Source organism: Synchiropus splendidus, chromosome 6 (assembly GCF_027744825.2).
Source record: "Synchiropus splendidus isolate RoL2022-P1 chromosome 6, RoL_Sspl_1.0, whole genome shotgun sequence".
Lineage (NCBI taxonomy): Eukaryota > Metazoa > Chordata > Actinopteri > Syngnathiformes > Callionymidae > Synchiropus > Synchiropus splendidus.
The window spans coordinates 22,805,424-22,825,315 of NC_071339.1; the positions used below are offsets into that span (position 1 = coordinate 22,805,424).

At 42.3% G+C, this 19,892-nt stretch overlaps 1 protein-coding gene across 13 annotated transcripts in view; it reads left to right on the forward strand.

Annotated features, from left to right (window-relative positions):
- Positions 1-19,892, forward strand: part of rap1gapb (RAP1 GTPase activating protein b) — a 101,262-nt gene that overhangs the window by 78,733 nt on the left and 2,637 nt on the right. For 6 of the 13 annotated variants that reach the window (XM_053869414.1, XM_053869412.1, XM_053869405.1 and 3 more), the window contains 19 exons: positions 397-435; positions 520-708; positions 982-1,085; positions 3,120-3,198; positions 3,268-3,468; positions 3,544-3,644; positions 4,775-4,904; positions 7,512-7,667; positions 7,740-7,811; positions 7,892-7,978; positions 9,341-9,487; positions 12,963-13,094; positions 15,685-15,762; positions 16,918-17,027; positions 17,396-17,512; positions 17,756-17,885; positions 18,714-18,813; positions 19,118-19,221; positions 19,819-19,867. In XM_053869414.1, coding sequence (XP_053725389.1) covers positions 397-435; positions 520-708; positions 982-1,085; positions 3,120-3,198; positions 3,268-3,468; positions 3,544-3,644; positions 4,775-4,904; positions 7,512-7,667; positions 7,740-7,811; positions 7,892-7,978; positions 9,341-9,487; positions 12,963-13,094; positions 15,685-15,762; positions 16,918-17,027; positions 17,396-17,512; positions 17,756-17,885; positions 18,714-18,813; positions 19,118-19,221; positions 19,819-19,827 — 2,085 coding nt within the window. In that variant the 3' untranslated portion in view covers positions 19,828-19,867. The remainder of the gene's footprint in view (positions 1-396; positions 436-519; positions 709-981; positions 1,086-3,119; positions 3,199-3,267; positions 3,469-3,543; positions 3,645-4,774; positions 4,905-7,511; positions 7,668-7,739; positions 7,812-7,891; positions 7,979-9,340; positions 9,488-12,962; positions 13,095-15,684; positions 15,763-16,917; positions 17,028-17,395; positions 17,513-17,755; positions 17,886-18,713; positions 18,814-19,117; positions 19,222-19,818; positions 19,868-19,892) is intronic. The other 7 variants (XM_053869406.1, XM_053869409.1, XM_053869411.1 and 4 more) reach the window with 5 other exon arrangements.

Consider the following 19,892-nt stretch of genomic DNA (forward strand, 5'->3'; position numbering starts at 1 on the left):
AAACAGGAAGTATTTTGGGGGCATTTCCTGCCTCTTTCCTGTTAAAGGGAGAACACATAAAATACGAAGGAATTTGAAATGTTCTTGCGGCTCAACTATTCAAAACTATTCTCCAAGTGATTCTTAGATTTATATCTGCTGAGCGAAGAATAACAATAGTTGGCGAATGACGGTAAAGTGATGTCACGTTTGTTTTAGGTACATATTTGTCACACAGATTGTGTCATCAGATTAACTATGAAAGCACTTCTGCTGTTGTGTGTTTGAATACACAAAGTTCTGTAACTTCCTGCAAACACAAGTTGAAAGTGGAAGCTCTGTCATAACGTGTCTACATTTTTTGAGAACTGAAAGCAAAACCATGACTCCACTTATGTTTCGTCCCTCTCGCTGCAGACAGAAGAGGACTACATCCCTTATCCCAGTGTTCACGAGGTGCGTTAATTCTCCCTGGTCGGAATGTGTTCCCATTAACTCATTCAAAAATACACCAGTAGTATTCATCATCTCTCTTTGCAGGTTCTGGGGCGCTGCAGCCCATTTCCTCTCATCCTGTTGCCCCAGTTTGGGGGCTACTGGATTGAGGGGACGAATCATGAGCTTAAAGACCCAGCAGAAGCGGATCCATCGCACTGGCCTGTTGCTTCCCAGATTAAACTGGAGACCAACAGCACCGCTAAGATCTACAGGAAGCAGTTCCTGGGCAAGGTTGGCCAAAATGTTTTAATGGGGGTTCCAGTGAGCAGATCAGTGCTGAAGCTGTATGTTTGAACTACAATGACAAATCATCGGAAGGGAAGATGTGAGCCGGCAGTGTTGTCCCACATCCTTCATTCTAGTTGTTTTTTAGGCTAATTCGATGTCTCTTACATTTCATAAATATTCAAAACATGTCCTTGGTCTTATGTAACAGTCTTTAGAGTGGCTGTTTTGGAGTTGTCATCCTCACTCTGAGGCGTCCTCTGCTTTATCTGCCCCCAGGAGCATTTTAATTATTACACCATGGATGCTGCCCTGGGCCACTTGGTCTTCTCTGTCAAGTACGATGTCATTGGGGATCAAGAGCATCTGCGCTTGATGCTTCGGTACAAATCCTTATTTCTTCTTCACTGACCTCTTTTCTTTTCATGATTCTTCTTTCTAGGATGCTGTGGCTTTCCAAATCGTAACCCATTTTCAATATCACTCGTATATACGCTCCTCTCTTGTCTTTAGTGTTTTATCAGATGTTCTGTCTGTTTTGTCTTGTTTTCACTCTCACAAACAGTAATTTCATGCTGTGATGATTGCAGCAGATCTGCACCACACAGGTTTTCTGTTTGTAAATGATTGTTTCAGGTCATTTAAGTTTGATCCAAGGTTTCTTGTGTTCCCTCTGTGATGGAAGGAACATGTATCACATGCAAAATTCCTGCTTCATGATCAAACAGATAGGATGCGGACACTTGATGATTGTCTTTCATGAGGGCATAATAATGTTAGTAGTTCTTCTCCCTCTTGAAGGACAAGTACAGAGTGGCATTCTTGGGGGGCATGAGAAAACAAGTCTCTGTCACTGTGCAATTTACCATTAATGTGTGGTGAACTGGAAAATTGGCTATAGCTGCAGGTGTCCCCATTTGACTCATAGCAGAACCATCTGGTTTTTCATTGAATGTCTTCAGTCCTGAATGGTCCACTCTGCTTTACATTGCAATGTTCCTTTTAGCATCCAGCATCAATTATAGAGCCGCCTCAAATGGACCACTGGCACCAAGCTGAAGCAACCACGGTTGGTGTCATGAGTTGGTGGGGCAACAGGTTCTTTTTTTGTTTTGAAATCGTCTACCATTCAGTCCGTGCAGTCCTCATGTCATAGCTTCGTGTTTATTTTGATAATAAGATCATTTATAATAAGAGCACATGGCCCAAAAATGACAAAAAAAGAACATTTTCTGAGTGGGCGGGGGAGTAAATCGACAGCGCAGTTGACCTCCCCGGCTGGACTGGGATGGAAAAACAGCCCTGGTATTTTTGGCTTTGATGGCCCAATTTGATGTGCTTGCCTGTCATGCATGCACACTGCATCATTAAGTTTAAATTAAGCTCCTCCAACTCCTCATTAAAGCCTCAGGGGTTTCTGCTGCCGCAGGTGTCGCAGCCAAACCGCCTGCCAATGGGCTGCTTTCTCAGTCATAAGGGTTCAACAATTTCAACAATCTATACCAAACCTTTGTGAAGAGACCCCGGGTGTGTTCTATAGCTGTCTGAGTTTTGTCTCACTTAGTGAAGGAGATCGATCACTCTGAAATGACCAGCTGTGTATGCATCAGTGGTTGTCTGTGGATGTGTGTTGATCACCTCCTACGACCGCACACCGCCATAAGCTTCACATAGCCATCAAGCGGAGCATAAATTTGAGCGTTATCACATCATATTTCACATAAAATTCTAAATTCTCTTCTCAAAGCATTCCAAACCAGTGAACCTCTTCATAAGTGATGGCGTCCACCCACTGTCTCTGCACTCCCTGAGATCCACTTCTACTTTCACACTCCACTAAGGACACAGAGGCGGAACTCAGTGTACCGCACAACCTGTGAATTAGATCCAGCGCTCGTGAGACCCACACCAAGTATTAATAGCCACAAACTTCTTTGTCAATGGGGACCATGCAGCAGTGCAAGATGTGCTGAGGTGACCTGCGGGGTGCACAGTGTTTAGCACGTTTTCCGTTCAGTGACCACGACCCACTGATGACAGGGTGCACCCACCTTATCTTTAGTCCCCGCTGCTGACGCGTGGGTGCTGAGTCAAAGCTAAAGATAGAAAAGACTGATCATAATGGCCATGCATATTTCCCATTGATGGTTGCTGTCCAAACAAGCTAATTAACAGCATATATAATTGCTAAGTTGAAAAACGTATTCACTCCAAAAGATAAGAATTTCTTACCTGCGAAGGACTTTGAAGTCATTTGTGACGCCTCTTCCCCAAAGCAGTCCTCAGACGACTTCAGAGGAACGCTCTCATCTTGATTTCTGAACCTCCCGTCACAGAAGAAGCCATTGAAGCTGATCTGCCTTTGATGAGGAATGGAAATCTGCGCTTTGACTTGAATGAATGTTTGTGTTTTCCAGCACAAAGTTAAAAACCCATCAGGACGTGATCCCCATTTCCTGCCTTACAGAGTTCCCCAATGTGGTCCAGATGGCCAAGGTAACGCAGTCATCATTCAAATAATTCTCTCTTTTCATATCAATAAAGCTTGCACCTGACTGTCCACAGCTTGTGTGTGAGGAAGTGAACGTCGACAGGTTCTACCCAGTGCTCTACCCCAAGGTCTGTACTTATGTATTGTGTAAGTCTTTGAATGCTTCATTCAGTGAAGTACTTTCTCACCAGGCGTCAAGGCTGATTGTCACATTCGATGAGCATGTGATCAACAACAACTTCAAATTTGGGGTTATTTATCAGAAGTTTGGCCAGGCGAGTGTTTCTTAGAGATATTGCCTCTGGTGCTTTGGCACCCCAAAATAATCTGTCCTCTTTGCCTCCACACAGACGTCTGAGGAAGAGCTGTTTGGGAACATGGAAGAGAGCCCTGCCTTTGTGGAGTTCCTGGAGTTTCTGGGCGAGAAGATTGAGCTGCATGACTTTAAAGGGTTCGGAAACACTTTTCACTTCAATTTTCTCTGTGGCCAATCAAGCGCTTTGCTGAATTCTTCAAACAGGAAGTCATTCATTCCATTGCCTTTCATGTAGACTCATAAATAACTGGGCAAAAGCTGATTATTTGTTTTATCTGGTGTGGTGAGGCGGCATTAAGAATCAATGTGATGTGTGTTCCTGACTATGTTTTTTTGTTTGCGTGTGTGCCCCTCATTCAGCTATCCTTGTGGGCACCAATTCTTGGAAACACACCTACTTGTGAGGTGCAAGTCATGTTCATCAAATTTACGAAAGAAAAAAAAATCAATTTGATGCTGTTAAACTTGAACTGTTAAAATCTGAATACAATTCTGAAGAATAAAATCAGGTCTGAATATGTTAAAAATAAAAATAATATACTTCATTTAAACCCCAAAGAAGATAAGTAAAGTGTGAATGAAATTATCCCATAAAATGTTCGAGTTTTTCGGGGCGGCATCTCATATTTTCTTTTCAAGAACTTCTCCATAGTTGTTAACTATCACAGATTTGTGACTGTCAAGTCAATTCAGTGACTCACTACTGCCACCGCACTGGCTCATGTTTCAGAACTCTCACGGCCCTCATAGCCCCAAAGTGTAAAACAAAAAAGGTTTTGTTTGGGCAAAACATTACGGTCATGAGCGGACCCCACAAAGGTGTGGCAAACCTGTGTGTGTGATGGAGTTTTTACCAGATTTTGTTAACAATCTGTGTCTCTGCACACAGGTCATGTCCATCTGTGAGTCTGTATATGAATTATATTCCGCTGTGTGTTTGTATATGTCATGTCCATTGGCGTTTATACGTATGTGTGTCTTTATGTCATTTTATACACACAGTTTGTGGCAGATCTATGAAGACAAGACTGGAGACACGCTGGCTATAAGGACACATATACACACATCCAAAGCATAAATCATAGTTGGCAGCGACGATAACAAAATTATATACATATACATAAATAAAAATGTATGTAAAATGTTGTAGACATCTGTAGTGTTAAATAAGCAGGTATGTGTCTCTTGGTCCAGTGTTTGTGTTTACTGTGTCTTCATGTGCTTTTGATGGTGGCTGATCTTAACAGTGTGTGATGTCTCTGCAGGTTCCGGGGTGGTCTGGATGTCACTCACGGTCAGACGGGGACAGAATCAGTCTACACAAATTTCCATAATAAGGAGATTATGTTGCACGTGTCCACAAAGCTGCCGTACACCGAGGGAGACTCACAGCAGGTAGGCTGATGTATTACAATGATTCATGTTCACACTGGCCAGTTAGTGTTCGCAGGCAGGTTGCTACGTCGCTGCTCTAATGGATTTGAATTGATCTGGACCTGCAACATGTTGTGCTGTAGCCACTCTGCCTAAATAGATTGTTAACACTGAAAAAAAGACCAAAGAGATTATCAGAGCTGCTGCGTCTTAACTACTGGTGTTGCTGTGTCCTCGGCTGCATTTTGCTGTTTCCACAGTAACCCTGCTCTGGTAGCCGACAGCAGCAGGACATGCGAGAATACAAGTACACAACACCCACTTTGGGTGATTCACGAAGAAGCTGAAATGCTCTCTGAAATCACAGCCTTGTATCGAGCCGTATGGAAAACTGTTGAACAACTGCAACAATCTGCAGCACAAAGTGTTACAATCCAGCCCCTCTAACTGTCCGTCACCGAGCGCGAGTTTGGCAGATAATAAGATACGTGTAATTCAGCTTCCAAAAGCAGCGGAGTGAGGAGGTATTGAAGCTGACAGCCAATAAGCAGGTGGATGATGTCGAAGTGACCCAGCTGCCCTTAGAGCCGCCGTCTGATCCTAAATAGTTCTGAGACCTCATTTTAGGATTTAAACTCCTCGTAAGAGTGAGGAGCCTCAATTTAATGCCCCTTTGTTTGATTTAATCTGGGTGAATCACATGTTCAAATCACATTTTCTAATGCACCCATCAGATGCATCTTGATGTTACTTTGATGTGTTTGTGTCGCTATATAATCGTCAATGCATGGAAGGCTACTTGTTACTTAGATGTGTGCTGAATATCTCTGGCGTTGTTTCAAAAGTCATGAGGTATGAATTTAGTGTCTTCGTCGGTGCGTCTTTGCTAGGTTGTCTTTGTGACTATATGCATGTGTTGCACATTTGTGTGTCATTGTGTTTCTGTGTGTTTGTAAAATGTAATGCATGTTGTGTTTTTGTACTTGTCTACTGTGTGTGTCTCAGTGTATGTCTTGTCTTAGGTTGCACCCCATTATCTAGTGGTTTATGTGTCGTGTTTTGCTAGTCCTTGAGCCTCTATTTGCGCTTCTATATGTATGTCCAATTAATATATTTAATATAGCTAATTTGTGGGTTCATGTCAAGGGGTACTTTTGTGTGTGTGTTTGGTTGAAGTTTATTCTATGTTTTAGTCCCTATCTGACTTACTTCTTACCTCTGTGTAGATAGCGTATAACTGTGTCGACAGTTAAGTGAATTTTGAATACACGCATGTGTCCCCTAAACCACACAACATGGCAGCTATCACTACTATCCCATGACAGCTTACAGTTGCTGCTTCACACTGATCACAGATCTGTCCACCTAGTCTGCGCTCTCTTCTTCACCTGGTTCTGATCTTATTCTGAGCTTCACTTCCTCTATTCGTAGGTATTCTGTCTTGCTGTGACCCGTGCTCATGCCTCCTCTCTCCAACTCATACCAGCAGCTTCTCTTCCAACTCTCTACAAATCACTATGTCATTAGCAAACATCATCATTCATGGACGTAATTGTGTTTGTAGATACAAATGTGGGCTTATTTTGTATCAAACGCCGATATATATAATTGAAAAGGATTCTGCTGGTCATAGTTGTGTGGCACTGAGTAACCCTGTCAACGACTCCACCAGCAGGAGGCCAACAGGTGTTGAGCGCGGCTTAAATCTGTTGCATCTTAATGAAGGTGTGTTAAGAGTTATTACTGTATTGGAGCAGGTGTCACCATGTTTGTGCTGAGTCGACTCTATTAATAATCCAAGTGGCAATGCACTTCTTCATGTTCCATCACCCCAAAGTTTTGATTCTGCTGGAGACGGATCTAGGTCAGGCTGTCTCCATGATAAGGATCAATCTCCTTCTCGGTCAGCGATACAGAATTCACTTTGGCAGTAATGTATTGGCTGCACAGCTCCTGCAGGTTTGGAGTAATTCTACATTTGGGAGACATTTAAATTCAATTAAAGCATTTATTTAACATTGTTTATCTGTAATTGTCGTCTCTTCCTACAATATCATCTCATTCAATGTATCATTATTGGATGGTAAGACTGAGGAGGTTAACTACTAGGCTTGCCAAATTGGAGTTAAAATTTCTTAAATTGTGAGGAAATGTAGCTCGAGGCGTCTGCAATTTCTAGAAAAATATAGGAGGATAAAAGTCATTCTCGTGGTCTGAGTGTGTAAATGTCCTTTTTTGGCATGTTTTAGTCATCTCGCACCCAGCAGGAGGCCATCAGTCAGCAGTTATAGCTGTGGCCACTGACACTTTTCAATTTGCAAAAGCGTTTTTTTGTTTGACTCTTTATTGCCTTGTGGAATTTAGGCTGAATGCATATGTGATCACAACAGCATCTGAGTCGGATTATTCCAATCATCATCGAGCGCCTTTTTAACACAGATCTTTGTGCATCTGTACACAGAAAGTGTTGTTTTTTACATGGAGTGTATTTGTGAATTCCTGCGTCACTTGTGCCTCACCATTGCTACTAAGAACACTGTTGAATCAAAGTGCATTGATTCAGGAGAGAAAACAAACTGGTGTTCAGGGGAGATTTGACCTCCTCCCTTCTCTGTCTGACTCTCGCAGCTGCAAAGGAAGAGACACATAGGCAACGACATCGTGGCCGTCGTGTTCCAGGAGGAGAACACGCCTTTTGTCCCCGACATGATCCAGTCGAACTTCTTGCACGCATACGTGGTGGTGCAGGTGGAAAACGCCTGTTCAGATAACGTCACGTACAAGGTCCGGGAAGAAGGTTCCCGCAGACATTTGAGTACCAATTACTTGAGTCGTAATTGTGATGTTTCTCTTCAGGTCTCAGTTACAGCGAGAGACGATGTTCCTTTCTTCGGACCTGCTCTGCCAGACCCAGCGGTCTTTGTCAAGGTCTCGTTTGAGAAATTGTTTGCCCAACTTTTGCATAAAAATGTTTGATTGACGATTCCCCTCCACATTCTTCCAATTAGGGACCAGAATTTCGTGAATTTCTCTTCACAAAACTCATCAACGCTGAGTACGCCTGCTACAAGGCCGAAAAGTTCGCCAAACTGGAGGTGAGAAGAGCGGGATCTTTAAAATGGCCTTTTCAATGCCGCATTTTTAAAGGGTGTATTTAATGGGTTTTTTTTCTGCTGTAAGAACTATTACTGCTCTTGGGACTCTCATTTGGAGGTTGACTGCCACACTGCTCAAACCACGGCTGCTCGCTGAGCAACTTATTCTACTCCGACTCCAGTAGTATACCATCCACCTTAACCCCTACTTCTGCAAGTAACTTATCGAGCTGTGCAATGCTACTGCCAGTGTAGCACCAGGTAGCTAGTTCAGCTCCCAATGCTCTTCTTTATTTTCTGCCACTTCTGCTGCTGGGAAATATAATGTTATATACCACTGCAATGAATGTTATTACTATATTTAGCAATGCAATATTAATATACTTCCACGAGCAGTTTGGCTTCCTATTCTAGTCTTTCTCATTGAGATACATTGCTAGCACTACTTACTACGCTGTACTGACAAACCACTGCCAGTTACTCTCAGTCACAATGGACTTAAAGACACAGTAGGTAAAACAAATGACTCCTCGATGGTTCTCATCGGTGACAGTAGTTAGAGTGACACACACGTGGAGTAGGCAGTGTCGTCTAAACCCCGCCCCCTCGAGTGGGCCTGGTGAAATTTCAAAGCTGGACAGAGGTCAGGAGAACGATAGAGGTCTTCATATTTCACCACATAAAGCACAATATAATTTAAGAAATAGATTTATTAATCAGTGTCACAAACTTTTTAACACCAACTTCTCATTTAATTCAATGAATTATACTTCTTTTTTAGCTTCTCCATAAGTGTATTATACTACATCTGAGACTACCACTATCTGCTCGACGTATTAAGACAACTAAGAATACTTCTGCTGAAATGAATACCAATGCTGCTACTTTGACAACATATATTTTCTTTGCCAGTACTAATATTGATTATACAGTTCTGCTAATGGTAGTACGACTATAGTACTACTAGGAATAACTTCATTACTTAGCCTCACAATGCTATTGCACAAATATACATGTACCAATGTGCACTTAAATAAGTTGACTAAACAAAACACAATAAAAGATGCTATAAATGCTATTTTGTTGCTCGTGGATTTCACATGTATGGACTTTATTCCTTTTTGTAGCACCTAACAAATGGGAATTACGGCAGTTTATTTCCCTCTTGACTCCATGCGTAACTCAGACACAGTCCAACAAATCACACTGAAACATTATCAGTCTTGGAAAAGGAAACCAGTCAAGCTTTCTCAGCGACAATGCCAAGGAGCTCCATTCTGTCATATCATTTTCACCCAGACAGCGGACTGTGAAACCATTGAGTCATTTTGGATCTGCACGGACTGTGTTGTTTTGTTGCAGGAGCGAACCCGTTCAGCTCTATTGGAGACCCTGTACGAGGAGCTGCACATCAACAGTCAGTCCATGATGGGACTGGGAGGAGACGAAGATAAACTGGAGAATGGAGGAGGCGGCGGCGGTGGAGGAGGTTTCTTTGAATCCTTTAAGGTACGTGCTGCATATGAATGCTGCTAATCTCCAATGTCATACGCATGAATGATAACAAGCAGTTTTATTTCTCCTCTTCTGTCTGTTGGCTGGGATTCTGGGTAATCACATCTTAGAAAGACAAGATTTACCCCCCTCTTTCTCTCATCCACTCCAGGAGCTTTAAGTGATTCAGTGTCCAGCATTGGTTTCAAGTCTGTGTGAGTGGCACTTTTGTGCAACTGAGAGTTCTCCATCAATGACCATTAGGGTGGCGGAGTGTAACCGAGCCGCTGGCGGTGGGAGCGGTGATTGTGTTGTGCTTGATGAATGATTTAACCATCTGCCATTAAGTCGCTTGATGAAGTAGATTCCATTTTCCTCCACGGGTCCTTCAACTTCTATTTTTCTTGACGCTGTGTTTTGCATTATTAAACCTGGTTCTTGGGCGGCACGATGCCAGGAACGTTTGTCTCAAGGTCAGCCCTTAATTACTTTGGTACAAGGTATTTAAATGAGCACTAACAAATACCTGCGAGTCAGAATACAGAAAAGAACAAATAGGCTACGATGACATTGTTTTTCCTTCTGTTTTATTTAACCACCAATGGCAGGAGATTGTATTGTCCTCTACCATGTTGAGCCGCCACACACTGGGTTGCTCTTAAATGGACCTCTCACACCTGTCTTGATGATTGGTCTTCTACGTTGATGGTCTGAGTTGGAATGCAAGCCTCAGTTGCCTCAGGACTCCACTGTCTCCATCCGTCTATTCCTTCAGTCAGTTAGCAGCTCAAACCTCTTGGAAGGGGATTTTAGATGCTTTCTTCTCGATGGATCTCCACACAGTCACACTGAAGACTGCAAACCACAAAATGGAATACGCTCTTTTTGAGCACAACTCCAACAGCCACTTGCGGGCGCTGTGGTGTTAATGTTGGCTGAGTAATGGACTCCATGAGCAATCCTTGCTGGCCCAATCAGGAAGCCATCTGTCCTGGCATCAGCGGAGGATACTCAGCTGAATGCCTCAATTGACTTGTTCAGGCAGCGGATACTACTTCATTGTAGGCTACAGATGGCGATTATTTGACTTCACACTAGTTAAGTGAAGGACTGAAGCCAAGGATTTTGTCAGTCTTTTGCTCCTACACATTAAAATTGTGATTTGCTGCTTCTTGCTTTACTACAGGTGACAGCATCAACTCAGTTATGGCCCTTTGTGTAGTGTAGACGTGGAAGACTCTGCCACCGGAGTACTGACTGTGGTTCGTTTGTGCTCCCCAACTCTATATCAGAACATGGTATAGTTCTGGGAAACTCCATTTCACTTGCATTTTCACCCTCTAATCCCAATCCCTAATTTCAATGCCCTCAGAGCACACATTTGCCGAGAGTGAAAAAAAAATCCTTCCAGAACTAAGATACATTTTTGATATAAAGTGCCACCCTCTGGAAATGAAGACAAATATTCTATTGCTGTTCATCCATCCTTCTTCCTGACATCCTCTAATATATTCCAGCCATCTCTCTGCTTCTCAGTCACACCTCAAACTACCTGCATCTGTCTCTTAAATTATTCTGCCCAGCTGTTTCATCCATTCTTCTTATTGTGTTGGTCTTCTTTGCTTGTGTGTATGTGTGTGGGTTGGTTTTCATCCTCCCCTTGCCATCACAGCCAAACTCCCCCGCAGATTCCTCTTGTTGGTCAAATGAATACAGAGAACATATGCATCCTTCAGCACTGCAAGTCTAACATTCCATTGCACTTTCTCATGCTTATACATCTATTTCACACTTCTTTCCCCGCAGCACGTTGATCTGCACTCCGGTTGTCAGGAATTGATTTCACAAAACAAACAGGAAATCGACACATACAGAACACAGTTGAATAGCTCTGTGATGACTTCTTTGCTTTTGATGCTAAATGAGATGCTGATTGCTCGCTGCATTAAGATGACTCTTTAATGCAGCGGATATGTAAGATGGAGCGTTTCATCTTTAACTGACGGTTTTGCATCTTATGCCGTTCATCTTTTGAATGAATGACATCACCATTCATGGCCATTTCGGCCAAGAATGGTGATGAAAAATCAAAAATGGCTATTGTTATAGTCTCTTTAGGATAAACAAGAAATTAAAAACTCATTTTCCTTGTGCTATAAACTCGCAGCTTATTTTAGATCAGGTTCCTAACAGATGGTCTGAGCTATACCAGTTAGACTAGACCAGACTATGTTAAGCCTAGCTTTTCCACCATTCATTTGATCAAGAAATTGGCATGAAGAGCAAGGAAATCGTGAAAAATTTCATTAAAGGTTTGAGTGGAGAATGTCTCGCTCTTTACCATGTTTAACGCATTTGGTCTGTTCGGCTCAATCGTGTGTGGGCATTCTGCTAGACATAGCTAGCTAAGCATACTGTGGGGTAATTATTGGCACATCTGTAAAGTCTGTGCTGCAGATTCTGAACTTACGATAGTACGTTGTGTTACGGTGGTCAGATTTTGTGGAGAGTTTTAGTACCACGCTCAACTTTGAAAACGCAGTTTCACGACCATAATTTTCTGTAATTAGAAAATGTATATATGGCGCTATATTTTACAACTAGAATGAAAAAACAATGTAGGATTGTATCTACTCTTAAATTAGAATTGACTACAAATACATTCAAATGCATAGCTGGAAGTTTTAAGGCCTTATCATACCTGCGTCATAAAGATGAAATGTCAAATGTTGAACTCTCCTCGCCATAGAAAGTGGCTATAGGCTGTTCTGGAATTCACTAAATTGTCTTGTCGCTTCCAGCTATAAAAATGTGCAACTCTAGCGTAGTCTTACTGCTCCTGGTCTGGACAAATTGAGTTTGCATTTCAAAAAGTGCAATGTTGCTGTCTGAATCGCGAGTAGAATTTCTGATGGGCGGGATAAAGTGCCAAAACACCAGCCTGCTATGTGAGAGGAAGAGTTACCACAGGCAAGTGCCTTGTGACCGGGAGCGGAACTTGGTGCTGGTGGAAGACAGCACCAATGCAGAAACAAATGAATGTAGATTTGTCTCTACTTGCTTTTCAAGTGAATAAAAGTCAGGTAAAGGATTTAGAAAGGCGTCATTTTTAGAGTGGGTAGTATGTAGAGGACCTACTTTTATTGTCCCAAATTTCTGACTTTATTTTTTTTTACTTGAGCATCAACAGTATATTGAAATTTGGATGAATGTGGATTGTAAACTGTCTTTCAACTGACAATCCATCCATGTCTATCGCAAGTCACCTACAACATGAAAATTAACATGATTGTACAGTAGTAAAGATAGTTGGGTTTGCGTTCTTCTCTCTTTGCCTTTGGCTTTGGGGTAAAATTGGCAAATACCATGCAGAAAGTAATTTGTATCCAGTGTGTACATGCATGTGGTGGTTCTTGATGACCCTTAGGTTACAGTTCCTGGCCATTTAAAGTCGGACCAATGACAAGCATCTCCTCGTTTCTCTCTGTAGCGGGTCATCCGCAGCAGAAGCCAGTCTATGGACGCCATGGGCCTCAGTAACAAGAAGTCACACACAGTCTCCACTAGTCACAGTGGCAGCTTTACCCACAATTCCGCAGAGAGCCCCAAAACCCCGGGGATTGTAAGTAACTCAACTTTCGTTCAAATGGTGCAAAAGCAACATGACCACTTTCTTTCAAGCGGAACCAAAGAATTTAGTGCTTTGTAGTCACTTTCCGAGCGGCTTCTGTTTGGAGTTGTTTAGAGTTTCCGCCATTACAGTTTCATCCATGATCGATCACCGGGAATACTCATCTCCACAAAGCATGACCAAGTAGTCTGCCTCAGAATGAATCAAATGTTCTGCTCCCTTGATTCAATATTACTCCTTATGGTATGGTATGGTTTATTCTACTCTTTTCTTTCATGCTAAATCAATATTTCCTTTGATAAGTCCCGGAAGAAGCACAAAACCAAATGACAAACAGCAAAATATTGACATCTGGTATAATGCTGGAACAAATTGTTGAGCCATTGTGGGGATGAACAGAAATGTCCCCAGTTTTAAGGCACAACTCAGATATCGTGCCGCTGAGACATATCCCCTTGCAGTAGTCACGTGGGACAGGAAATCAATGAACTGAGGGAAAAGATTGAGTTCATTTGTGGCATGCTGAATACGGCCACAGACTGAGACGTTTGTCAAGTTGTGCATTATGGTTTTGGATGACTACAATGGTACCTGGCTCTGTGCCCTGCCTTGAAATTCCTTGGATGATTCCATTGAAGTGTGAGGATTCAGTGATACTCAAGCAATGTTCCCACATCGGGACTGAGCTGAGGCTGTAATGACTTTAGCCCCTTTCACACTGCATTATTGATGCCTGATCAGTCTGAATCACAGGTCATGTGAGAACAAAGGAGAGTCTCATCAGAGCAGCAGCTGAGGAAGGAGAGAAGTGTCCGGGAACATCTCCAACTTCGCTCGATTTGTCAAGCCTTTTAAAGCAAGATGCTGTCGTATTTTCATTTAGTGTTCTTCATGTGCTTCTGACCTCATGTGCATGAAGTTCCAGGTCAGCATTGTATCATTGTCCAGAAGCTCTCAAACCTCCAAATCCTAGTTTGCACCTCAAGGCCGTAGAACGTAGCCCAAGTATGATGACGCTGTTGCCTATAGTGGTCATAAGGGTTTACTCAGTCTGAGAATTAGGAATGAGTTGTCTCGCTCAAGGACGAGGGTCTTCTGCAAATTGGCGCTGTTTAAATAAGACTTGACTTGACACATCCCTTAAGGAAGCGCTGAACTTGTAACCTTTGAGCAGACGCTGATAACTCACCATCCCAAGCATATGTTCATGGGAGCTCGGAGGCGAACTTTTTCCTTCTCTTGAGAACTTCTTTAATGCAGTTTATAAACTTCATAGGCAGTGTCAACAAGTTTGTTGTTAAACTGAGCTTTTAATTCTCTACAATGAATCATTTGAAACTCTTGCCAAAGGAACTGCATCACTCTTCGATGTAGCTATGCATTTTTGCATTGAATCAAAGTCTCTGTCAATCGAGACTTTGCTTCGCTCATGTAGAGGCCCGTAGACATCCTGGAATACCACCACAGTAGGCTGGTACCGATTGCTCAAACATCTTGAGCATCTCACATTTTAAAACTAACAACAGTAATCTGTGGAGTTTAGCTCATTTTGGTTGCAGTTTCACCATTGATGGTGGTAACTCATTGTGGGGACAAAATGCCCATGACCCTGGCAGATTTACCAACTCTTTTAACACAACTTGAGAGGTGGGGGAAGTCGATGGAACCCTGTGACAACTCGGGTAGAAAAAGTGCAATAGGTGTTGCCATGTTGCATTTGCTATGAACGTACACTAACAATGGCCAACTATCCATGTACCAAATGCATCTCACTTGGATCCAACTTTCAATTACCCGTGAGTGGACCTTGGAATTCCTGCTGTACTTGGGGACTTGGGGCCCCTCTAGTTCTAATCCCAAACCTAACCATCTACATTTGATCGGACCATTACCTTCAGGGTTCTTGCCTTGTCCAGAAACATCTCAGTATTTTGCTGTTTGGTCGTTCTGTCTTTAAAATCAGCAAAGCCCGAGAGAACAAGCCATACACTCTCCCCTCCTTTTTCAAAGAGTCTTACAAACATTTGAGTGACTACCCAGACTCCCTTCCTGCTTGATGTTAATGATGATTGCTGCTCTTCTGTGCTTTGCCTCCAGGTTTTGTGCACGCCTGGCTGTGTAACATGCATGGCACCCACCACAAAAACGCCTAATTCTTCTCATTTTGTTGTCGCTGGAGTTTTAAATTGGGACCTCATTGGACGTCTTTTATTTCTGTGGGCCATTTTGAATGCATTACTAAACAGTCTTGTTTCCCTCAGGGCAGAACGTGACATGCCTGCTGCCTGGCTGGCACTCATCTCCTGCTGCGTCCAGTCTGCTTTTTATTTTTTCTTTTCCGCTTAAAACTTCAGACTTGATTGTCATATCGCTCTTATTAAGTCACGCTGTGGTTCCTTTTATGTTCTCACTGCACAGGTCTTTTTTTTTTTTTTTGAGACTTTGTGTTCTGTGTGCATGATATCTTATGATGTGTTCTTTTCCTTTTCACTCCCCCTTTCCTACTTTTTCCACTCTATATCCTCCTCTCCTTCTCTCTTTCTCTATCTTTCCCTCTGCTTCCCTCGCTTGTGTGACACAGTCATTGCTTGTCCCAGGGAAAAGTCCCAGTAAATATGGACGGCGAGGCAGTGCCATAGGGATAGGAACAATAGAAGAGGTTCACGTATACTTCTCACTTCTTGGTCATGTTTGTCTCTCAAGGATGCTTTTTATAATTTTCCTAACCAACTTCTGCGGGAGAAATTTGCTTTTTGAAAATCCATACCTTCTCAGTGGGATTTAGGTGTTACCTCATAAAAGCCATTATTTACTCAACAAAACTTTCTTTTCACCATACAAACGTTTATCCTCAGTTTTTTTTGCCTTTTTTACACTGAGGCAGCAAACCAAAGAGTCAAAAATACAGGTTAATAAAATAGACAAGGCCAGCCGTTTTCTTAACCAGATCTGAGATTAGGTTCAGCGTTAAAAACAAAATCTGTGGTTGTGTTCTGGAATTCCACCTGGATTTATGAAGGTTTCAAAGGATCATCATCCCCTCGAACTGCTTCCTCTCACGGGCCATGATCTATTCAGATAGAGAAGGAAAAAAGAAAATGACAGCTACTCCAAGTTGTATATAGGAGTTCAGAGATATGTTTTTGCCAATCTTACTTCTCACCATCCCATTCCTGTGTACAAATTCTCTTTTTCTTCTTCTTCTGATAGTATGCTGAGCTTAAAGAGGAAACATGTATGAGCGATCCTGCTTCTTCTGTCACTGCCTATAGCGTATGTCCTGAGAATGAGAGTAGGAATGTAGCCCAAGACCTTCCATTTCCAGATCAGCTTTTTCTCCCAGAGGAGCAATATAGAGTCCTCATGACTGAGGATATTGTGCCCATCCTCACTTGGGAGGCTTTCTCATGCTTGAGCTCCTCCACTCAATGCAGGATCTCATTCCCAGCAGGGACAAGATGTTCAACTCTTAAGACTAAGGCGTGGTCTTGGTCCAGAATTGACTCATTGTGATCATGGTTTCTTTGCGCTCAGGTCTTTGAAGATACAATGGACTACACTGGAATGGCCGAGCTCATGGACGACCTCATGATGACCTTTAAATACCTCTTAGCCTTACCAAGCACAATCCGTTTGCGATTTTAGTTCCCTGAATCCCACTGAGTCTGTAGACAAAATATAATAACATAATCATTTATTAACTCCCCATGTTGCTTTTATTTACCAGTCATCTTATATCATCGTCTATATTAGCGCTGTGTCGTTTTCAAAGTGTCTCAGTCCATCTGACCCTAGTCTCCCTCCCTGATCTCAGTCGTTAATCATTCCCGGGAAAAGCCCCACCAGGAAAAAGTCCGGCCCCTTCAGTTCCCGACGCAGCAGCGCCATTGGAATTGAGAACATTCAGGAGGTGCAAGAGAGGAGGTGAGTCGGGTGACAGAAGAGTTGTGGGTTAACCAAAGATGAAACTGTGAGATGTGAGAAACTGAGTGGACAGTGAGTCAGTTCAAAGTGCAAGAAATGATCAACAGTACCAGAGTCGGTGTCATTGGTTGAGGATTGTGCCGTGAGGGAAGAACTCATTAGATGTACTCGACTGCTCCCTCCTGTGTATGAAACATTACATTATATGGGGGGGCTTCCTTGGCAACGACTGATATTCTTTCGTCCCATACTCAAAACAACCTTCCTTTATCCTGATCTCACACTAGAAGATAAACATTTCATCAGTTAAATCGTGCCCTCTGGTCCGATATTGATTCTCACTCTGTCAATGTCTCTTCTTCCTGAAGCCGAGAAGTGTCGCCAAACACACAGAGGACACCCGACAACCCGCACTTCTCCCTTGAAAACAGATCTGACAACTCATCCAATCACAGCTCACCTGAATTCCATGCTGCTAAGAACAGGTAGGCTACGAAAAGAGGAGCATTGGTTTGTTTAGTTTTACACACTGCAACTTTAATTCAACATTTATCTTGGATTCGGAGACAGGATTTCAAAGGAGTCTTTAAAAAACCCATGAATATGAATGTATTACACAAGGGCAAGATTCCAGGTCCAGATGCAAATGTGACCACATGCAGTGCAGAAAACGCTGTGAGCAAAGAAGTCAACGTGTGCTATGAATTCAGAGTAACGTAGGTGTGTAGCATGGTGATGTGTTGCAGAGCGCCGTCCATCCCCGAGGCTCAGGATCTGTCCCGGTCCTCCTCGAACGCCAGCAGCTTCGCCAGCGTGGTGGAGGAACAGGAGGCCGAGGAGGAATATGAAACAGGATTGGTGGGTGGAACTCAAACAGAATATTCCCTGACAGTTCGACAAGTTGCAGCTTCCCAAATAAAACTACATTGCATTCTTTCATACTTTATGAAAAAGCCTGAATTATTATTATTATTTTCACAACAAATTTTATGTTAGTTTGGTTGTTTTATTTGTGCGTAATAGCTGCAGAAATGTTTTTTTTAATCATTTGGGTAATATTTTTATGACATTGAACACGTTTCAAATAAGTTTATTCTAACATGTTATTACTTGGGCTGTCAATAGAGAAAAATGTTTAGTCTCATTGAATCACGCTAAAGCAGAGTTCATCGTAACTGTGCAATCAAATACGATTAAACATTTTCATTTTTACAGCCCTAATTATAGCTTAATATTGTTTTAACTTGCATTTCCGATTAGGACACCCATACATAGGTTGCCACCAAAATCATTTAGATAATGTATTATATTTGGTATTTACTGTCCTTCAGAACAGAATTCCCAGGTATTGATGTATTTATGTTATGTAAAGCCTGGGAATGTCAGGGCCCTCACTTCTTTCCTAAGTGTTGAAGAGTCCCTCACATTGAAAATAAGTGACGATCAAACACAACAAATCTATGTTGGTACTTTTTCTATTAAATTGCGAAGAGCAGTACCTGGTTTATGTTATGCATTTTTTTTAATTGATAAGAAGAGGAATGATTTTCTAAGTATTCAGAGCCAGTGGGTCCTCAGTTTAATTTATTTTGTTACATTTTATCATAACTAAAAACGACTGTTGTCGCAACACAAACCTCTGCTTGCTTTTCACCCTGTTTGACTCAGATGTCCTTCCTCCCACAGGAGAGTGTCTCCTCCATGACGCCACACAAGAGAAACTCATTAATGTACAGCTCCAGTGTGGAGGACAGCGTGTACAGTGCCAGCCAGGGAAGTTGCCCAGGTGAGTGCGGGAACAATATGGGCCAGAATTGTAGGTCGGTGACGGCTTGAAGGTTGAAGAAGGTGACAGAAAGAACGCCTCATGCAACTTTCATGGAGAGTATAAAAATAATTCCAGTAACCTGTGCTGAGGAGCAGTGAGAGCTATTTAACCCTTAAACAACTGAACCTTTAAATAATTGACTGAAAATTACAATTCCTAGGAAACTGAGCTTTTATTGGTCGTTCTGAGAGAGCAGCTGGCAGCGCTGCGAGAGTTTGAGTTCATTAACTTGCACATCTGTATCTTTTGCACACGTGTGCAGCTTCGTATTTTCAGCAACAACCAGACGGAGTCAAACCACCAGAAGCCAAGGTGACGGACAGCCGCAAGACAGAGCGGCCCCCGCTGGAGAGCAAGTCCTCTGGGGTGAGAAGAAAAAGACTGTTTAAAGTGTGGAAAATAGTTTGCTTTGTGTGTGTGTGTGTGTGTGTGTATATATATGTATATATATAGAGAGAGAGAGATAGATAGATAGATAGATAGATAGATAGATAGATAGATAGATAGATAGATAGATGGATAGATAGATTTTAACCTAACTTCACAGATAGCGTTCTTCAGTGTTCTATTTTAGATAACGTCGTTGCTACTGTTCTATCTTGTCCCCAGTTTCACCAGCTAGATTTCCATAGTCTTTCCGACTGAGATAAATCTATAAATACACTCAAATTAATATTGTAGAAATGCTGACTCCGTACGAATCAGCCAGTTCCTTTGGACCCTTGGGTGGGTCTCTAAATCAAATCTGGGGGTGACTGAACACCATCTCTGTCAGGGCCCCTTGAGTGCAACCAAAACACAGCATGGACCTTAAAACTCATTTAATGGACTTACTAGCTACATGATTTGATCATCGTATCATTTTCTTTTTTTTCTACTTATGTTTATCATTAAAAATTGCAAAAAAAAAAGAAAGATTGCAGCGTTGCATGTGTTACTAACCTCCTCATATTTCTCACGCAGAGCTGCTAACATGTGCCGCTGCATCGTTTTCATCGATGTCCATTTTCAGGTGAGACAAACAACAAGCTGGTGAG